The 22172-nt window shown below is 38.2% G+C and overlaps 1 protein-coding gene across 3 annotated transcripts in view; it reads right to left on the reverse strand.

Annotated features, from left to right (window-relative positions):
- DYNC2H1 (dynein cytoplasmic 2 heavy chain 1) overlaps window positions 1–22172 on the reverse strand; it is a 186908-nt gene that overhangs the window by 26852 nt on the left and 137884 nt on the right. For all 3 annotated transcript variants that reach the window (XM_069808307.1, XM_069808306.1, XM_069808308.1), the window contains 3 exons: window positions 21598–21714; window positions 8177–8386; window positions 5221–5310 (listed from right to left, as the gene is read on the reverse strand). In XM_069808307.1, coding sequence (XP_069664408.1) covers window positions 5221–5310; window positions 8177–8386; window positions 21598–21714 — 417 coding nt within the window. The remainder of the gene's footprint in view (window positions 1–5220; window positions 5311–8176; window positions 8387–21597; window positions 21715–22172) is intronic.

Raw genomic sequence — 22172 nt, forward strand, 5'->3', positions numbered from 1 at the left:
CCAACATGGCTTCACTAAGGGCAAATTGTGCCTGACAAATTTGGTGGCCTTTTATGACAGGGTTACAGTGTTGGTGGATAAGGGAAGAGCAATGGATATCATCTACCTGGAATTCTGCAAAGCATTTGACACTGTCCTGCATGACATCCTTGTCTCTAAACTGGAGAGACATGGATTTCATGGACAGATCACTCGGTGGATAAAGAATTGGCTGGATGGTCACACTCAAAGAGTTGCAGTCAACGTCTCAATATCCAAGTGGAGACCAGTGATGAGTGGTGTTCCTCAGAGGTCAGTATTGGGATCGGCGCTGTTTAACATCTTTGTCAGCAACATGGACAGTGGGATTGAGTGCACCCTCAGCAAGTTTGCTGATGACACCAAGCTGTGTGCTGAGGTTGACATGCAGGAGGGAAGGGATGTCATCCAGAGGGACCTTGACAAGCTTGAGAGGTGGGCCCATATGAACCTCATGAAGTTCAACAAGGCCAAGTGCAAGGTCCTGCACATGGGTTGGGACAATCCCAAGCACAAACACAGGCTGGGCGATGAGTGGATTGAGAGCAGCCCTGAGGAGAAGGACTTGGGGGTATTAGTGGATGAAAAACTGAGTATGAGCCAGCAATGTGTACTCGCAGCCCAGAAAGCCAATCACATTCTGGGCAGCATCAAAAGAAACATGACCAGCAGGTCGAGGGAGGTGATTTTCCCCCTCTACTCAGCTCTCGTGAGACCCCACCTGGAGTACCTCATTCAGCTCTGGGGCACCCAACATAAGAAGGCTATTTAAGACAGGCTGAGAGAGTTGAGGTTGTTCAGCCTGGGGAAGAGAAGGCTCTGGGGAGACCTTACAGCAGCCTTCCAGTACTTAAAGGGGGCCTACAGGAAAGATGGGGAGGGACACTTTATCAGAGATTGTAGTGATAGAATGAGGGGTAATGATTTTAAACTGAAAGAAGGTAGATTTAGACTAGATGTAAGGATGAAGTTCTTCACTGTGAGGGTGGTGAGGCACTGGAACAGGCTGCCCAGAGAAGTTGTGGATGCCCCTCCCTGGAAGTGTTCAAGGCCAGGTTGGATGGGGCTTTGAGCAACCTGGTCTAGTGGAAGGTGTCCCTGCCCATGGCAGGGGGGTTGGAACTAGATGATCTTTAAGGTCCCTTCCAACGCAAATCATTCTATGATTCTATGAGTTCCTTGGCTTTCTAAGAGCAGACTTTCTGCCTGTTATCAGTGAATGAAAATTGAACTTTTTGCCTACATGCCTTGGGTGTGAAGGAAGAATCCTTTGTCTCCTATTCCCAGAAGGTTTTCTAGTAGCTTCAGCAGGCAACTTCCAAGAGTTCAAACCTCATATACCTTGGGTGACCAATCTACCTTTCTGGGTACCTAATTGTTGAAACAGAGGAATAGTAAGGGTTCCAAAACAGAAACAAAGTCATTCTACCTCTAATAGTAAAAGAGTAGTAAAATACTAGAAATCTTATACTAGGCGGTCAAACTGGTATTGAAATTAAATATTACTACCCTAGATTTCACTCAGGATGGAAGGGGACAAGAGATAACAGCATCCCAGAGAGATACATACAAGTCTCTTGATATAATACGAAATATAACTTTTTTATATACTATATTAGGATTACTTTATAGACAAACACACATTTTCAACAAAAACTTTCATAACTTATGCAAATAAAGACTTTCAGTAGTCATAAACATTTCCTTGATTAGAACTCTGAAGGTAGTGCTTATGATTCTGAGGTCAGTCTTCATTTTCAGCATGTGCTGTAAGCCTTTTAGCAGCTGTCTGACCAAACAGCCATCCAAAGGGAGAACTGTTTTTACAGATGACTTAAAAGCAGCTCAGTCCAAAAGAATGAAATAAATATTTTCATTTAAAATTTAAAGTCTTGTTGGAATAAGAGGGGTTTTTTTTGGAAGAAGTGAAATTAATCTCTTTATTTAGTTCTTGTGGAAACAAAAAGTAAGTTCCAATCTGTTGACCTGAAACATTTTTTCAATGTTGATATTCATCTGACATTTGCCTGGGCTGCTCTTTTGCCTCTTAATAGCTGTAGTTCTGGGTCTCTTCTCTCTCTTTCTCTCCTGCTGTTATAGCTAAGAGAAGACACTTATCTACAAACTGGGATGGACTTAAATTCCGTTATACACTGATGTATGTTATTGCTAAGCTATATTCATGTACTGTGAGAGAGGGAAACCACAGAACACATTTGAGATGCCACCATGAGGAAACGGGAGTATAAGGGTCAAGAATTACAACAAACACAAAGATCTATGATGATTCATAAGCTTTGTATCTTAATGTTGATAGCAAATAAATCACTGTAGACAGACAAGCTGAAACACAATATTGTAAAGTTCAATGTCAGCCTTGCTAATTGGAAGTATTCAGAACTCTTCATCTTAGAAGAACATTCAATACACAAAATTATTGTTTTAATTTAAAGCAAAAGCTAACATACAAATATCAGAACTTCCACCTGGAAAGAAATTACATATTTCCATTAGATCTATCACCACAACATAATACCCAGCAAAAAATGGCTCTATTTCATTTTGCATATACTGATTTGTTCACACTTTAAGTAGGCAGATTTCCTTTTTTTATTTTGCTTTTAGTGAGTGAATTCAGACCTGAGAAATGCAACACCTGTTGTTTTTCTGTCTGTTGTTGTGTAATGCACTCAGAACATCTTTACACTTCTATAAATTCTGCTATAATTATTCTACCATCTGGCCTACATTTTGGGTTCCTCCTCATCCCCATTAAATGTTTGTAACAAAGCAGCTGCTTTTATTATTTTCTGCACTGGGAGCAAACATCTTGACAAGGAAGCCTTTAACTAATAACCTAAGTAGAGACTTACTGCATCCTTAGTAGATGCAATCTTTCAGTACAACTTTGATGTTTCAATGTCTCCTATTTTTCTCTTGAAAAATACCTAAAACAGATCTGTCTGAAACAGTGAAGGCAGAAGTCAGTATCTTATAGTGCATGAAACAGAGGGAGGTATGAATAATTATAAAAAAATGATGGAGTTGGTCTTATAAAATTAAACCAATCAAAAATATGTCCTTTATTGAAATATAAATCTGAAGATAACTTTCAGAGTTAAGAGAAAGCCTTTATTGAACTTTTGAATACTAAATCTAGAATTAACTAATGATATACTACATTTGTAAAATCAATAATGAAAAGTTACAAAATAGGAAAGGTAATTAAAAAATCATCAAGGCTAATCAAAATCTTGGTGTAATATGTACAAACATGAATTGGAATCACATTTAAGGAAAAAGATGATTCAACTGAAATTACAAATAACATTTTTCTGGTAAAATACATACAAAAATAAAACCATAGAAACTGTATTTCAGATGTGATCTGACTAGAAGCTTGAGAAGCAAAATGGACTGATATTGTGTTATTAAGAATTGCTTCAAATACAACTGTATTACATATTTGACATTAAAAAAAAATATAACAAATATAAGAACCAGTATCTGGTCATCTGTCACTACCTTCTATTGTCACTAACAAAAAAATTTACACAATTTACTGCTTATGGATACCATTAAATATCTACTGTAAAGCTCTGCCTTTAATAATCTGTCCCTCTCTTACGGTAAATAAGTGTTTAAAATTGTAAATGATTTCTTCATAATACCTTTCATAAAAATGAGTAATCCAAATGTACAATTTTTTCAGAACTTTGAACAATGAGAACGGAAGATTACTATCATGGTAATATAATGCAGCACACTTGTCAGTAGTTGACTAGAGTAATGTATGGAAATAAAAACTTTTTCAATATGCTTGGTTGAAAATTATCTATTACTGTTAACACTAATTTCATCCTGTTACACTCTGCCACATTATCTCCACTTTGTATGGGAGGTGCACTCCACACAGAAGCTTGAACCGTAATCTCAGGCTTCCATTTAAAAAAAATCGTATAAGTTAAGAAAAATTGCAAGCAGTTTGGTCACAACCAAATAAAGGTAGAAGTCACAAACTGCAAGGTACTCTTGAAGATTACAAACACTGCTGACTCAGCCACGAATGATGGTTTTTTAATAATAATATATTATAATAGTCAGTCAAAAGACAGAGGGGACTAAGTTCAACTCTAGTTATATGACCAAATAATTTCTGAACATGCATTATCATTTGTTGCTATATATATTTACACTTTATTGTTCATAATTTTAGCCTTTTTGTGAACAAAGATAAAGAAAAAATTGAGCATTAGCCAAAATAAATGGTTTGCATAACCAGAATGTTATTAATACTTTGGAAACATCCATTTGATAGTTTCTTTAGAAAAAGTAATGCCTAGAAATCATGTGCCCCTCAAATCTTCCTTCTGAATATGACAGTCAACACTAATGTTCACAGAAATCTTCTTCATATCCCACGGGACAAGATTGTGTTAATCAAGGTCAAAACCAGCAGCTTTCTATTTACTGCCTGGAGGTAATAGAAGATCTGTCCCTCCTGAAGGAAACAGCCTCTCTGGAAGGTTCTCAGTTTCCTCTCTATGCATCCAACATGATGAAATCTGTTTCCCTAAATACTAATTAATTTAGATAAATTACTTTTTTACTTGTCTGCCTATTATCTTAAATATACCTCTTCTGTCAATCAAAGTATAGCTAGATTTACCTTAACTAAAAATTATCTTCTCCACTGTCAGACTGTAGATTGACAGCGTTGTCAGACTGCATCTTCTATTATAGCCCCTTGTAAACCTGGAGAATGCAGATATTTTCTTTATTTGCTTCAAAGACTAGTCTTCTATGAATTTCTACATCTATCATAATTGCTTCACTTTATCTCTTTATACGTACCTCTCTACCAGATTAAAGAGTGTTTCTTGACTTAGGTGTAGATTCATCTGAGTAAATAAATCTATCTTTATTCCCCACAATTCATCAGAAGGACTAATGACTAAAATCTAAGATGTAAATCTATTGTGAAGTGACTAACCACATTACTGTATTTAAAGTTACTGACTTCAAATTGCTCAGTCTGCTGTCTTCACATTTCTCATCTATCTTTACATTTTTTCATGCCTTTTCACAAATCTAAAACTCTTTGGGACTTGAGTTTGGAAAGGCCTACTGTAGTGCAATTCACATAATATCCCATGTCACTGAACACCAGCATATTGAGGTAAAATGACTCTTTAAAATTACCTGTATAGCAAGTGCTCGAGCTACAAGACTTCTAAGATATTGTAAAGGATCTTCTGGACCTTCCCACTTGCTTTGCCATGAGACGGGACACTGAAATATAAATATATTTACTGAAACTATACATTTTGAAACCATCATCATTACATTTTAAGCTAGCAATTTGAATGAAATTAAATAATCTGGAGATCAAATATATTTACAAAGAAAAAAGGCAATACATGTAATATAATGATCAAAGCATACAACCACTAATAGGAAGGTCATATTCCTGCTAATGCTTTATGTGGCCCACAGAGATACAGTGGTCATGGAGAAGTTAACAAGAACCTCTGCTATTCAATAAGGAAAAATCAGTAGGTTCCGCAAACACTTCAAAAAGGCTTACACTGATTCTTTCTTGGAAAGCCACAATGCCATCTTTCAACTGCAACCACAGGTTCACACTCCTTTGCTGCTGTGTTCTCAGACTTGAACATGCAGTTGTGTGGCTCTGTGGCAAAATGAATCTGGTACAATTCCTCCACAAGATTACTTTCTCATCATCTTAAAGTGTTTGTAGAACAACACCTGAGAATAAAATCCTGCAAGACCTCCCCATACAAATTTCTCACAGACTTCAAAAAGAAAGGCTTAAAATATCCTCTGTTAGATTTTCTCCATATAAAATAAGGATAAAAACATTAATTGTAGCTACTCCACAGGAATCTGTAAAGCACACTGAAACTGACTCTGCAAGATTCTCCTGCTTATGTGAAAGAGAAATGATGTAAATCATTACCTATGGAATATTGCACAATACTAAAGATGCCGAGCAGACCTAACAGTTTATACTGTTCAACATTTACAGTTGCATTTTCAAGAAGGTTCACAATCTAATAGCATATGTGCTGAACAGATTTTCAAAATCTGATCACAGAAGTTTGTAAGCAAAAGTGTCTTTCAAAGTAAATACTCCATATGTACCTTTTATAGGAAAAACCCAGGAAATATCTGCATCTGAGGACACTAATTAATAATGAATTGAATAAACTAGAATACATATAAGACAATTAATAAAGCATAATTAAGTGCATGCTTTTTTGCATAATTATGATTTTTTAAAAAGTTTTTGTATTTGAAACTATTATCCTTGCATTTTTGCAGACTCTTTTTCTAGATATGCATTTACAGGCAGCTCACCAATGTATCATTTGGAAGGCATTCACCTAATGTTGCTAATATATCACTCTCAATTACTCTAAGTTTAAAGTAATAGCTTAGCTAATTGTTAGTATGGAAGCGTATTTCAGAGATACACTAACATATAAATTTTGTACAAATAAGGCACATCGCTGAAACCATTAGAAGTCACATTTATTAAGTTTCACATTTCTATTGGTAATCTAGCAGCTTCTTCAGGTGCTATAATCTTAAAAGAGCTACAATCTTGGTGCTTTAAAAATATAAGTTTTTTAAAATAGTCCTTTGTTACATAACGCATGACCACACTAAACTAAACAAGAACAGTATGTAGAAAACATATGAAACAAACCACTTTAAGATGATAAATATAGTGACGCTTAGCTGCCATGAGTTCTAGCTGCCATGCCAAGAGCGTGGCATTAGCCTCTCTGAAGGGCTGCTGAAAAAGATTGCTTTATGGTCACAATCCAATAAAGTGATCTGTGTCAAGGTAAGTGGGTAAGTAAGCAGATGAAATGCCAGAAACACTGTTCAATATATCAGGAAGCACTGAACTGATATTTGTGAGAGAAAAAAAAGCATAGAATCTTTAAGTACATTTTTGTGACAGTGATCAGCTTCATAGTTCCTGCTGCTTCCAATTTAAGAGTGCAGCTTAAGCACACAAGCAAGCCATACTCTCTTGCTCAGTAACAAGAAATGTAACAAATACAAAAAAATGGCCATTACATGTATCATTTGCATTCACTGTGACTTGTACTTAGCACCAATTTCTACCACACAGTCAAAACGTGTTTAAAAAGGCAATGAGCTTGCTAACATGAAAATGTTAATTTATTCTAATTGTACTTCAATTTTGCTAACAAGTGCTGTCTTGTGAATCTGAAAAGACAAAGAATTTAATTATTGTTTTAATTAGAAATTTGATAGATCAATAAATGCATAACAATCTTTTTAACAGTACTTGTTCCTCGCATGAAGATAAACAAGATGTTAATAGGAATTATTGTTCATTGTAGGGCCAATCTCAATATCCACGTATCTGAATTGACACAATTTATCAATTGCTGCCAGTGAAACAAAACAGTTTCACATCAATGTTTGACTATCTTTGGAATCCATATTATCTTGCTATTCATGACAGAACATGTAAATTTGCAGTCACTAATTGTACCAGTTTATAAACATGCCCAGTTTGATGCCAGAAAACATGGAGAAAGTGTATGTACAAATTTTGGTTACTTTTCTTGTATATCAAGAATATAGGGTGAGATGATAGGTTGGTATGATAGGCACAGCTTGTCTCGTGTAATATGGCAAGAATTCGTCCTGAATAAATACAGAGAGCAAATTGTGATTACAACTGCAGTAAAATTTAAATTTTAAGAAACTGTAAAAACTAAGAAAAGGGTCAGATTTCCATGTTCTACTGGCTAATATATTTGACTTATCTAGCATGATTTGGTATTTGAAATGGAAGTAGTATTCCACAACTTCTAATCTTATCAGATTTGCCCTTAAGAGAAAGCTTGATAAAAGTATAATATACTCAGAAGCTTCTGCAGGTACTTCAAGCAACATTTTCCTGGGTTTTCATTCCAGAAAAAACATGGTTCTGTTTTAGTCCCTATCAATAAAAGAACCCCATTTTAGAGTCTCTGTCAATAAAAGAACTTAGAGCAAATGATGACGTGAAAATATGTATCAGAATTTTGTTCAGTTTCCTTGGTTTTTTTCATTGCTTATAATGTAAATTCATGACAAAGTAACTTACCTTCTGATTTAGCAGAGCACTTGCTAGTCTTTGTACTTCAGAACTCAGTAATGAAGTACCTCTGATGACTTTACTTAAAGAAGCAAGTGACTGATGGACACTTTGCACAAGGCGAATGGCATTGAATTGTTCCAGAGTAACGAATGATAAGATTGGGGATCCTTGTTGCTCCACAGGAGGAGATACCTTCTGATGAATCAGGTTAGAATTCTAAAAAAGAACACATGATGTCCAGTTAATAAACTCAGGGAAACTATTATGTTATACAATTTGTTTAATTCATAATACTTCATATGACCCTGTGAGCCTTCAGGTAATTCAGATAGTCCCTCTTTTCTGACGTTGGATTAAAACTGTAGTGATACTTTCATTGTCCATGAGATGTTCAATAAAGGCACCACTCTTCTGAGACAACTCCGTCTACCCAGTTACTTCAGAAGTACTGGAATTTCTGAAAAATCTTCACTTAGCTGTATCTCTGCTTTTAGTATTTGTGTTAACGCGTCAATATAAAAAGCAGTAGTATACTCAGCATAAGAAGATTGTACTGGATACTATAAACCATGCTGTCAGATGTAGCTCCTGCTTTGATAAGACTAGTTCAACCTGGAAGCAAAACAATAAATACAAAATAAATATAATATTACATGTAAATCCTGAGTAACTCAGACTCTGAGAGGTACTACTGCTCTCACATTGACATTTTTATTACTTACTTCCATTCCATTACAGCCACTGAAAATCCAAATTTATTCAATAATTTCAAGAGATGGTATCATTTTGCAAATCTTAACTCATACGCAGCTTATTACATAAATATGTTTTAGCATGTGTTCTGAAACTGTCAACATGACATATGACAAGATGCTGCACTGAATTCCAGTTATGGAATTTAAACCTTTATTGGAAAATTCTACAAGGCACAAATGCAAAAAGAAAACCCTAGCCTTCGGGAAAAAGCTGTTTTGCTATTTCAATTTCTAGTAATTTATTCAAGGTAAAATTAGATTTTACTTTCTCTGAAGTATCTCTTCTTAAAATAACAAGTAGTTTTGACTTTTTTTCTTTCGACTTCTTTTCTATCCATTACAGAACACACAGGATGTCTGCCTCCATAATCATTCCCAGGCACGCTAAGTTTGTCAGAACTTTCACATGTGTTTTGTTTCAAGCTCATACTGCATTCAACTACCAAGTAAAAATATGAGAAAAGCTATGTGCAAGAGTCATACAGATACTTTGGTTTATGACCAACAGAAAAATGAAGGATATGGTTTTCCCTGCCACATTATTAAAAAGGTATACAACAAAGTTACTTACTGTTCAAAGTGTAAGAAACATACAGTATTTAGAAATGTTTTGTATTTTGTCTTTGCATAAATCCTGAAATCATAGTTCCAATTTCACTTCAATTTTTCCGAGACCATAGTTTGTTGAGTATATATAAAATGTAATATAAAATTAGTAGAAACTAGCTGATAATTACTTATTGGAGTATTTAATTGCACAAAAAAGAACAAAGACATTGCAACTTGCAGGCCTTGCTGTCTTTCACATATACTATCTTAATTCACGAAAAACTTACTGAGAAGAGAAGGCCTCTAAGTTCCTCAATACTGTCCTTTATATAACAGTCTCCTAGGAACGGCATGTTCATTTAATCACTCTTTCTAATGCTTTCTCCTGAGAATTTGTTAAAACAACCCATCTGTCACTTTTATAGGAAAATTAAACATGAATACCAATATCAGCTTATACATTTAATGTTCTATTACATTCCCTTAAAATCCATTATATATATAGCTCACATCAGCTTTAGAAATATCCTCATGACCTGCTTCAGAATTAAGATGAAGAATTCCTGAAGTACTGAGTGCTTTTCCTAATCATAAGAAACTGAAAATATGTTCTAATCTTTAACATTAAATACTATATTATGCTACCAATATTAAATTAGGTGTATTTTGAGACTTTGATCATTTTCTGTCTTTCACTTCTGTACTTGTTACTATCTCAGTACAATACAAGACTTCATATAGTCTCATCTAAGCTGTTCCAGAGCTTTTTCTTTGTTACCTTCCTAAACTCAAGCTTTTTCAAACTCCAATATGTTCTGAAAATTGCCTCCGCAGAAAAGTAACAAATATAATTAAAATAAACTCATATACCTCCACTAGTTCTGCATTTGATTCAAAATTCAATTTTGGTGGTGGTGGGTTTTAGAAACCTCCATTGGCCTTATGATGTACTTATTCTGCCTCCTCCTTTGAGTCTCTCTGCCTGTTATTTTAGATATTAGCCTTTCACTGTTCATTACACAAATTTTTCATTGTTGAAAATACAAGAAAGGATAACACTATATTTTTGCTTCACTGATTGTCCTTGGTGAGAAAATTGTTCTTTTGTTAAAGCTGAGGTTCCTAATGTTTTAGATAAAAGAGCAACAACCCATTAATTTTCAAAACTACTTTTGCAATTGTTTTGCAGCATTATGCAACTTTATGAAAATAATTAGTTAGCCTTCAATTTACAAACACAACAAAAGATAAGGCAGGACACATCATGACAGCTTATGATCATATATATTCAGCAAAAATAATTTTGAAGAAGTTGCTTCCAAATTTTTATTATAGGTGGGCCTTCTAACTTTCATGGAGGTACTAAAGGTTTTCCCTGAAACAAGGCAGAAAATGCATCTACCTTACAATAAAAATATAGCACTGATTCCTCTCTCTCTCTACTCATGAGAGATAAGCATTTGGACATGATGAAACACTTATGCAGCCCCATTGCATCCTGCTGGTTTTGTGCTCCTCTGAAAACTATCATATGATGGCAATGCTTGAGTTCTGTTGGGCAGTGATTTCCAACTGATCCAGTTATGTGACAATGAAGTGCTTATATAGGTCCTGATCTACACTTTGTCATGGCAGAAGGCTATGTGGGAAGAGAAGAGACACCAGGACAGAGGTTGGTTGAACTGCTCTGACAGCTCAGCCCTGGCCAACAGGCTGTAGTGAGCCGTCCTTCCACATTAAGGAAGATTTTTTTTTAAATTTGTAACATTTGTTCGACAAGTTATTCAGTGATGACTTCATTTTTTTTCCCAGTAAAAAGTCTTTCGTGCAAAATTGTACTGAGCATCTGAGTATTTAGGGTTTTTTTAACTTAATGGCAGGTTCATGAGAGTTTAATTAATTCGATTAGTGTTAAGCTGTTATTAAATAATGCTGAAAGACACGGCAGAAGCAGTTTTAGGACAGTATCCATTACAAGGGTGTTTTCAAATTAAGCTAATATACATGAAAATGTCAAGAGATTCTGTATTAGTCCAGAACAGCTAAACAGAAAGAGGAAGATTGCTTGTATAACTTTCAACACAGGAGTGCACTGATCTGAACCAGATTTTAAGTATCCATTTCATTTAAAGTAAAATTCGATGAAAAATTCCAGACTCTGCATTCTGGCTGGACTAATAAACCATGGATTAAGGAGAGGCAGTTTCCATGATTCTATTGTTATGGATAGACGAAGAATAGAAAACTCCCCAGCTCAACAATTTCAGAATGTCTGAATAATTGGTAGTAACATTTAATAGGGTTTTGCAAAATGTATGCCACTGAGAGGAAAAATGAGTCCTGCAAATTTCCAGAAATATTTCTGAAAAAGTAACAACATTTAAGTCCTCCTTACTGTATTAATATATAAGAATTATTTCCTATTTCAAAATGTCTAAAATCGAAGCGCTATCTATATCTGCCATTTTTGCTGTTTGGCCACAAAGACTGCGATAGCTCTGAAAACTGAGCACAAAGGACTACTATTCACAGAATCACAAAACAGTTGAGGTTGGAAGGAACCTCTGAAGATTGCCTAATCCAACCCTCTGCTCAAAGCTACAGCAGGTTGCCCAGAGCTGTGTCCGGTCAGGTTTTCAGTATCTCCAAGGATGGAGACTCCACAGCCTCTCTAGGCAACCTGTTCCAGTGTTCGACCAGCCTCACAGTAAAAAAGTTTTGCCTTATGTTTAAATGCCATTTCCTGTATTTCAGTTTGCACCCATGGCCTCTTGTCCTGTCACAGAACACCACTGAGAAGAGCCTGGCTCTGTCTCCTTTACTCCTTCCCATCAGCTGACGCACACTGGTAAGATACTCCTAGCCTTCTCTTCCGCAGGCTGAACAGTCCTTGTTCTCTCATCTTCTCCTTGTACGACAGATGCTCTTGTCCCCTAATCATCTTAATGACCCTTGATAATCCTCAGAAATTGTTTCCAAGATTATTTGCTCAATCACCTTCCCAGGTGAGGCTAACTGACCTATTGTTCTCTGGATCCTCCTTTTTGCCCTTAAATAAAGGAGTGACATTTGCTTTCTTCTAGTCCTCAGGAAGCTCCCCAAATCACACTGATCTTTCAAAGATAACTGAGAGTGGTCTCACAACAGCAGCAGCCAGCTCCCTCAGCATTCATAGGTGCATCCCATGAGGACCTGTGGATTTGTTTGTATTCAGTTTGTTTAAACACTCCCTAACCTGGTCCTCTTCCACCAAGAGTAAGAATTCCTTGCTCTGTACTTTTCCACTGCTTTTGGGGACCTGGGACTGGCGAAGGCCAGACTTAGCAGCAAACAGAGGCAAAGGCGGCATTTAGTTCTTCAGAGTTCTCCTTGTCCTCTGTGGCCAAGTCCTCATTTCCATTCAGTAGTGGGCCTACATTTTTCCTAATTTTCATTTTGTTGCTGATGTGACTGTAAAAACCTTTTTTGTTGCCCTTCTAATGGGTTAACAGCACCACACCTGCTGCTAATTTACAGGCTGGAAAGTTAACTCCATCCCAGCCATACCTGCTTGTGGTGGGTTAACCTTGGCTGGACACTAGGTGTCCACCAAGCTACTCTATCACTCTCCTCCTCAGCAGGACAGGGGGAAAAATAAGATGAAAAATCTTGTTGGTCAAGATAAAGGCAGTTTAATGAAAAAAAACCATAGGCCACATGAGGAAGCAAAGCAAAACCAAAGGAGATTTATTTTTTACTTCCTATCAGTCAGTTTGGGCCAGCTGTCCCAGCTATGTCCCCTCCCAACCTCTTGCCCACCCCCAGTCTACCAGCTTTTTGCAGGGGTGGGGGGGGGTGGGGGGACACCCAAGGCTGGGGAGACAGCCCTGATGCTGTGCAAAAACTGCTCAGTAACAGCCAAAACACATCAACACCTGTTCTAGCCACAAGTACCCAAGTACAAAGCACAGCACTGTATCTGCTGCTGTGAGGAAAGTGAACTCCATCCCAACCAGACCCAGTACATCAGTACAGCCCTTCACATCCCTCACCAGATTCAACTCCAGATATGCTCTAGCTTCCCTAATCCCATCCCTGCATGCTCAGTGTTTCTGTATTCCTCCCACAACAGCTGTCCCCTCTTCCTTCTCTTAACTTTTTTTTTACATTTGAGTTCTACCAGGAGCTCCTCACTCATCTATGCAGGCCTCCTGCTGTCATTACTTGACTTCCTGCATTTTGAGATTGACCACTGAGAGTAGGGGAGGTATTCCTTGAAAAGCAACCAGCTCTCCAGGACAGCAGTCCATGGGATTCTTTCAAGCAGGTCCTTGAATTGACCAAAGTGTACTTTCCTGAAGTCTAGGGTTGTCACACTGCTTTTTGCTTGTTTCCCTCCTCTTATGATCCTGAGGTCCACCATCTCATGGTCACTGCAACCAAGGTTGTCCCCAATCTTCACATCCTCAACAAGTTCTTCCTTCTTGGCAAGTGTGAGGTCCCACAGAGTGCTTCCCCTTATTGTCTTCTCCATGACCTGAGTCAGGAATTTGTCATCAATGCACTAGAAAACCTCCTGGACTGCTTGTGCCCAGCTACACTGTCCTTCTAGCAGATATCAGGGTGTGTAAATTCCCCCGCAAAGACCAGGCTCTGAGAATGTGAGGCTTCTTCCAGGCATGTGAAAAAGGTCTCACCTACTTCTTTCTGATCAGGTGGCTCGTAGCAGACACCCACCCTAATGTTAAATTCTAATCCTAATTCACAAACTCCCAACTGGCATGTTGTACATCTCTAGGTAAAGCTCCATGCGTTCCCACTGGTCTCTCACATAAAGGGCAACTCCCCATCCTCACCTTGCTGGCTTTTCTTTCCAAGAGAACCTGTATCCATCCATGGCAGCACTACAGATGTGTGAGCTATCCCACCATGTTCCTGTGACCCCTATAAGATCATAGTTCTGCAACCGTATGCAAACCCCTAATTCCTCTTTGTTCCCGATGCTGCACCCATTAGCGTACAGGCACATCAGAGAGGCACCCCATCATGGTGACTTCCCGGAAAGGGTGTGAGAACTTTCCCGATAATTCCGTCAGGTAGGAACTTCCTTGTTTATATGGACACACTTTAGATGGTCCGTCTTCAGCTCTGTTTTGTTGATTTTGTTGATGATGATGTTTACAGACATACTTTGCCTGCCAACCTCATCAACTACTTCCTCCCATAATTTTCAGTCATCCTCTCCCTACCTTGCTACTTCAATTTTAAAACTCTCCTCACCAAGTTGGCCCCACTTAGTCAGGTGGACCTTTTCTCTTTCAAGCAGGCAATCATCAATCCTCAAAAAGTGTCCCAGGATCATAAAAACAAAAACCCTGTTGCTGACACCAGCTGTGCAACCAGTTGTAGGATCTGTCCACTCCTCCTCATGTCCTCTTAACTTCACTGTAAGGATCAAGAAGAAAAAACACCTAGGCCCCCATGCCCTTAACCACCACCCCCAGACCCATGTAGTTATGCTTCATATGCTCCATGTTACCCCTGGCAGTATGACTGGGGCTTATGTGGAAAAGCATGAAGGGGTAATAGTCTGAGGGCCAGACAAGCCTTGGCAGCCTTTCCACAATGTCCCAGATACGAGCCCCTGGCAAGCAGCAAACCTCCCTAGACGACAGATAACATCAGAATATAGGAGCATCCTTCTCCCCACAGCAGGGAGTTGCCCACCACTATTCCTTACTGCTTCCTCCTGGTGCTTCTGTGTGGATCAGGTTTAGCTGGCTTGGGAGCTTCATTGGACAGAATTCCCAGCCTCTTGTCAGCAATGAGGGCACTAAATGTGTTCCTTAAGTGCAAATTGTGAGATGGAGAAGCAGCCTTTGCTCCTGGTGCCGGAAGTCTCAAGCTTCCAGCCTTTGCCATCCTGTAAGTCTTCACTTGCTATCCCAACAGACAGACTCTGCCTGCACCACCTTCAGGAAAGTTGGGGGCTTGGCTCTTCAAGCTCAGTGTCTCAGAAAAGACCCAGCTAATCTACTTCTGATGCTGCAAAATCTGCTGACCTCCTCTCACAGCTCCTTTATTTGATGATGCAGATCCTCAACAAGCACACACCTCCTGCAGCTTAGACAACCACCTCCTGCTGCCCCAGCCTCAGGAAGAGGCACCAGGCACTCCCTGCAGCTCAAGATCTGCACTCTTGCATCCTCCTTCTGGAGCTCTGTCCGAGTCAAAGTTCTCATCTTAGAGGGTCCATTGCTCTAAGAGCAGCTGGGTGGGGACTGTGCCCTGTGGCATGTCACTACCATTGCTGAGAAGGTGTATCCTCTGCTGAGCAAAGTTGCTGGTCTCTGTAAGCTCTTCTGCACAAACTGCTCTGCCAACTACTCTGTGCATTTGCTGCCTGTGTTAGCTGCACTCAATACTGTTGATTGAGAGATTACAATTTGCACTCATGAAAAAATACAAATATTATTTTACATATTTTAATGTGGTATGATTCTTCAGTGGGCACATCACTAAGAAGTTAAATAGTCCATTTACAGATTAGTGAAATGTTGGCCAATATTAGGTAAAATTTTTGTTTTATCACTGATTTCTGAAATTCACTGACTACATAAATTCTACAGACATTCTGTCAATTTAGCTGTATTATATACTCTAAATTATTTAGACTGATTTTTGTAGGATGAAACACTGATGTTCAGTCCAGAGAAATACCCAGTCAAATGCTGTCTATGATTTTATCTAAACTTGGACACTAGATTACAGAACACAAAAGTGATAACCATACGGTATTGAAAGTGTACAGATAAAAATATGTCCACACTTAAAGACTATGACCAATTATTCCAGTATAAATTGTACAGGACAAACCTATGTCAAGTGGTAAATATTGTTATGCTTCATAATCATCAGCACTTAGATGTAAAGTAACTATTTTCAAGATATTTGTAAGATAATCCTTTCTGAGTTAATCCTTGATTTACGTACTCAGCACTGGAATAAAAATGTTTAAAAACATACTTAATCTTTGTCTACATATTAACAGGCTTCTGAGCATTTTTTGCCCCTGGAATAAAAAGTAGCTGATTTTAAAAACAGCGTTGAATTTATAAATAGATTAGCTAGATTCAATTCATACCTATACTGGGTACTTTCTGAGTTTCAGTAGTTTGAAACAGGTATTCAACCATTGTTTCCAACTACCCTTTGTGATAAGTACATTTGACAGGTAGAAGACTAATATTTGCCTCTTCTAAATAAAATAGAAAGTATTGTCAGCATCTATCCCATCTGCCTCTACTTTACTACTATCTGTATCCAATAGATAAAAGAAGATAATAATAACAACAACAGCAACCTCATGAAGTTCAACAAGGCCAAGCGCAAGGTCCTGCATATGGGTCAGGGCAATCCCCAGTATCAGTAAAGGCTGGGAGATGAAGGGATTGAGAGCAGCCCTCCAGAGAAGGACTTGGGGATACTGGTGGATGGAAAATTGGACATGAGCCGGCAACGTGCACTTGCAGCCCAGAAAGCCAACCAGATCCTGGGCTGCATCAAAAGAAGTGTGGCTAGAAGGTCAAGGGAGGTGATTCGCTCCCTCTACTCTGCTCTTGTGAGACCCAACCTGGAGTACTGTATCCCAGACGGTCCAGAGAAGGGCCACAAAAATGATCAGAGAGCTGGAATACCTCTTCTATAAAGACAGACTGAGAGAGTTGGGGTTGTTCAGCCTGGAGAAGAGAAGGCTCAGGGGAGACCTTATAGCAGCCTTCCAGTACCTAAAGGGAGCTTATAAGAAAGACGGAAAAAGACTTCTTAACCAGGGCCTGTAGTGACAGGACAAGGGGCAATGGATTTAAACTGAAAGAGAGGAGGTTCAGACTGGATGTAAGGAAGAAATTTTTACTGTAAGGGTGGTGAGACACTGGGACAGGTTGTCCAGGGAAGTTATGGATGCTCCATCCATGGAATTGTTCAAGGTCAGGTAGGACAGGACTTTGAGCAACCTGATCTGGTGAAAGATATCCCCACCCATGGCAGGTGGTTGGACTAGATAACTTTAAAGTTCCCTTCCAACCCAAACCATTCTATGACTCTATGATTCTATAACAAAGAGTCTGCAGTTGAAGGTAAATGCTTCCAAAACCGAGGGGGAAAAAAAAAATTACAGACTTCAGGAATAGTTTTTGTGATTTTACTTCTTCATACCTGGGAAATCATGTTAGCTCATATTCTGTGCTCATTCATGCATAAATAAAATAACGTGTGATTGTTAACTTAAGCAGCAGTTCAATTATTTTCTTCGTTCCAATTCCCAGGTCTTTATTTAAAACTTCTGAAAACAAACATGATGCCTTCATTGAGCTATCAATAAAGAATTCGAATGTAGAACTGTATGCAATGTATGTGGACTTTTTAAAGATGCCTAGACTTTTTCAAAGCTTATAGGAAGTACTAGTTGAACAGACTATGAAAACTAATTTTGATAAAGGACATTATTATTTAAATTTTTTGAAATACTCAAGCAAATGTCCCCCCCGAAAACCCTACACAAGGTCAGAGGCCATCTTGTTCTAAAGGAGATCTTCAAAAGATAAAGAAATTAACCTGCTAACAGCATAAAAATGTTAGAAAATCAAAGAAATTTTAAGATAATATAGAATCATAGAATCATAGAATGGTTTGGGTTGGAAGGGACCTTAAAGATCATCTAGTTCCAACCCCCCTGCCATGGGCAGGGACACCTCCCACTAGACCAGGTTGCTCAAAGTCCCATCCAACCTGGCTTTGGCCACTTCCAGGGAGGGGGCATCCACGATCTCTCTGGGCAACCTGTTCCATGCCTCACCACCCCCACAGTGAAGAACTTCTTCCTTATGTCTAATCTAAATCTACCCTCTTTCAGCTTAAAGCCATTACCTCTTGTCCTATCACTGCATGCCCTTGTAAAAAGTCCCTCTCCAGCTTTCATGTAGGCCCCTTTTAGGTACTGGAAGGCTGCTATAAGGAAGGTCTCCCTGGAGCCTTCTCTTCTCCAGGCTGAACAACCCCAACTCTCTCAGCCTGTCTTCACAGGAGAGCTGCTCCAGCCCTCTGATCATCTTGGTGGCCCTCTTCTGGACTCAATCCAACAGGTCCGTGTCCTTATGTTGCTAAACACAATACTCCAGGTAGGGTCTTATGAGAGCAGAGTAGAGAGGGAGAATCACCTTCCTTTACCTGCTGGTCATGCTTCTTTTGATGCAGCCCAGGATATGGTTGGCTTTGTGGGCTGCAAGTGCACACTGCTGGGTCATGCTGAGCTTCTCACCAACCAATACCCCTGAGTCCTTCCCTGCAGAGCTGCTCTCAATCCACTCATCACCCAGCCTGTATTTGTGCTAGGGATTGCCCCAACCCATGTGAAAGACATTGCACTTTGCCTTGTTGAACTTCCTGAGTTTTTTTATAGGAATCTTTTATTTTAAGATATTACAAGCAGTGAAAATGTAGGTCAAACACAGATGCATACGGGGACTGTACAAATACTGGGCAAGGAGAGAACACAGAAATATTCCATAATTCATTTTCCTGTAGTTAAAATTAAGCAGAAGAATAAATAGGCACCACAGCCTTGATTCAGGCAGGCACCTAGTGACATTTGAGATGTCTCATTCTGTCTCTACGTGCTACACCAGCAGTTCACAGGTCTCCTGCAGATTCTGGGTTATATCTACCAGGCCATGAATATTTGATGGCTTCTTTAATAGTGCTAGAAGCCTAATTTTTAGGAAATCAAATTAAGCCCTTATGACAGCATTGACTGAAGAGAGCATTTTATATCTCTAAAGAAAGTTCTCAGATACAGTGTGGTAAAAAATGGCTATTTTCAAATCAACAAATCCAAAAGTCAGAAAGAAACTAGCTGCTCAGTTCTCTGAACCGGACAAGCTACAGGGTAACTCACAGGAGGAAACTGAAGAATGGCAGGATGGTCATTGGCAAGGGATTAGCCAGAGTTTACCCAGACATTATATATCAGTAAGGCTGATGCGAATCCTTAGCAAACAGATTGGTTTTGTAGCTAAACGAGGCCTCCTGCATACACAGAAGTACTGCGCACTAAGCACAAGATTTAATTAATATTAGCTTTTTTTGAACTCAAACATAATACAGTAAGCATAGCAAACATTATATAAAATTTTTGTATCCAATGGTCCTGTAAAAAAAAAATAAAAAATTGCTCTTGCTAGGAACAGGCCACACTAACTATGTCTTATGCTAACTGTGCAAGGCCCCAGTACTGGCCTTCTAAACTTGTTATCAACTTGTTAAGCAAGCTTGCTGTTTGAAGTGGAATTCAGTACCAGGTGTCTCCTGTTGTGATGTGAAGTTGAAGCATAGCATAATAGCAAAGGTCTTGAAAGTATGGGCACACGTTGAAAAGAGAACTATGAAAAACAAGCTGATGGTCTCCTACTGGTCATTGACAGAGAGCAACATTAAGAACTGCCTAGACTGCTTTTGCTTTAAGACAAGAAGACGCAATTAAGCAGGAAAGAAAAACAGCCAAGTGACACAATAAGGTACTTGCTGCAGCCTGAAAAATAACCCCATCTAAGCATCACCCAACCTGTAGTTCAGGAACAGAGGTAAAGGGCTGAAAAATCATATGAAAGGAGATCTCAGATTTGAGGGTGACAGCAGGGGAGAAAGATGAGGCCTGCGTCAGGTCCAGCTTCCCTTGTCAAAGAGCTCTCAGGCTTGATTACCTCCACCTGGGTGACTAAGACCATCAAGGACCATAGCCACCATTGGTGAGTATGTGGCTTCAGCTTCATGGTACTGCATACTCACAGCTAATTTATGACACAAGGTTTGAAGAATAAGTGATTTGAATTTGCAGTGCTAATAATTAATAATGATAAAGAACTAGTCATTATCAACGTGTGCTGTTAATGAGTATTAATGTAGTGCAGTTTCGTTTTACTGTTTAAAACTGGCTTCATGTATCATTCTTCCAAACACTACAATCAAACTCTCTAATTTTCTGAATGTATATGTATACATATATGCAACAGTTTCATCTAAGCTCTTGCAAGGAAGGTTTGCAGGCCTAAATGTATATTTAGCTCTAGTCAGTAAGATATAATGGAAGGTGTCCCATTGAAATATACTGCTTTTTCTTACAGGATCACAGACCTCGTTAACAGCAGTCTATGTTCAGAGGCCACAGATTTCAGCATGAAGTTACTTAGTACCAAAAGATTATTTTGACAAAAACATGATGTATCATACACTTAGCATGGATTAAATGAGAAGTTAATGAGAGATTTAAAAATGTAATTGCAAATTCTCACGTGCACCTCATGTCACTTCTTTGTATGTGGTTATCTGAGTAAGGTAAAGGCTTTTCTCATTCCAATATTGTTGTGTACAAGACATTTTTAGGCCACAATGTCTGTGATCTATTACTTATCACTGAGGAGAAAAATAATGACCAAATGCCTAGGTAGGCACCTAGCATGAGGTGAGAGGGATTCTTCCCAACTATGTGTAGTATCTGCGTTTCAAAGAGAATCCGCATGTGTTATAGCTAAACAGACACCCACAATAAGAATTCAGTGGTTGGAAATCAAGCTTTATAATATACGTAAAAAACCCCCACCAAATCGAACCAACTCAGAACAACGAAGGAACAAAAAGGAAGTGAGACTGGATATTGTAAGCATTGTAGCAAGGATTTTAATGAACCTCAATTTAAAGCTAGTACCATATTTCAATATTATACAGGAAAGCCTTAATTTAATATTCAAAATTATTAAACATTGCTTTGTAAATATTAGAGAAATGAAGAGACTAAATTCAAATCTAAAATATATTAGTGTTCTTCTTGGAAACACACACAAGATGTTAGTCTCATGTCTTGTGAGTGTGGTCTCACCTCCATATGGAGAAAAAAGTGATAGCCTGTTATCCCACATACATGTATGTAATAAGCTATTAAGTCTGTAACATTGTACTTCCCACCTCAAATGCATTTAATTTTCTTTTTCACTACTTATATTCCAATATTCAAGATAGTTCCTTAGACCTTACTTTTAATGTAGTTACTGAGGGAAAAAAGTTGTCTTTCCAAATTAGCTGCTTTCCTACCTGATTAAGTTTCTTCCATAGGTTGAGAACAGGAGAAAGTTCAGTAGACCATATTTCTCTATCAAATTTGCATCCAGCAGTTACTGACCTGCTCAGGATCCGAAGCTGTGAAATGACCTGAGTGATGAGAATACAAATGCAATCTTGAAGAAGGATAAACAAACTTATTTTAGTACAAAAATGTGATACAATAGCAAATACTCTCTGATTTTTCTATGGACTACACTTTTCTGCATACTTAATTACTAATCATGATCTATTCAAAACATAAACAATACCCATATCCAAATATAGAACATACTTGAGCCTCATTCATATTAAGCCCAAAACAAACAAAAAGATCCATATTTTTCTTATCACAGTCACTGTCTTTTTCAACTATAATTTAAAAACTAATAAGGTGTAAAATTAATTAAAAAGCCTCTTTTCCACAAAATCTACAGAAAAAACTCAAGCTCTGCCTTTAACTAGGCTTCATCTGTAATTAAAAAGAGAAACAAAAAAACAGAATAGGTAACCAAATACATATAGTACCTATCAGGCATCAAAATTCCAAGACAATTATAGTCAATGAC

This window comes from Haliaeetus albicilla, chromosome 20 (genome assembly GCF_947461875.1).
Source record: "Haliaeetus albicilla chromosome 20, bHalAlb1.1, whole genome shotgun sequence".
NCBI lineage: Eukaryota > Metazoa > Chordata > Aves > Accipitriformes > Accipitridae > Haliaeetus > Haliaeetus albicilla.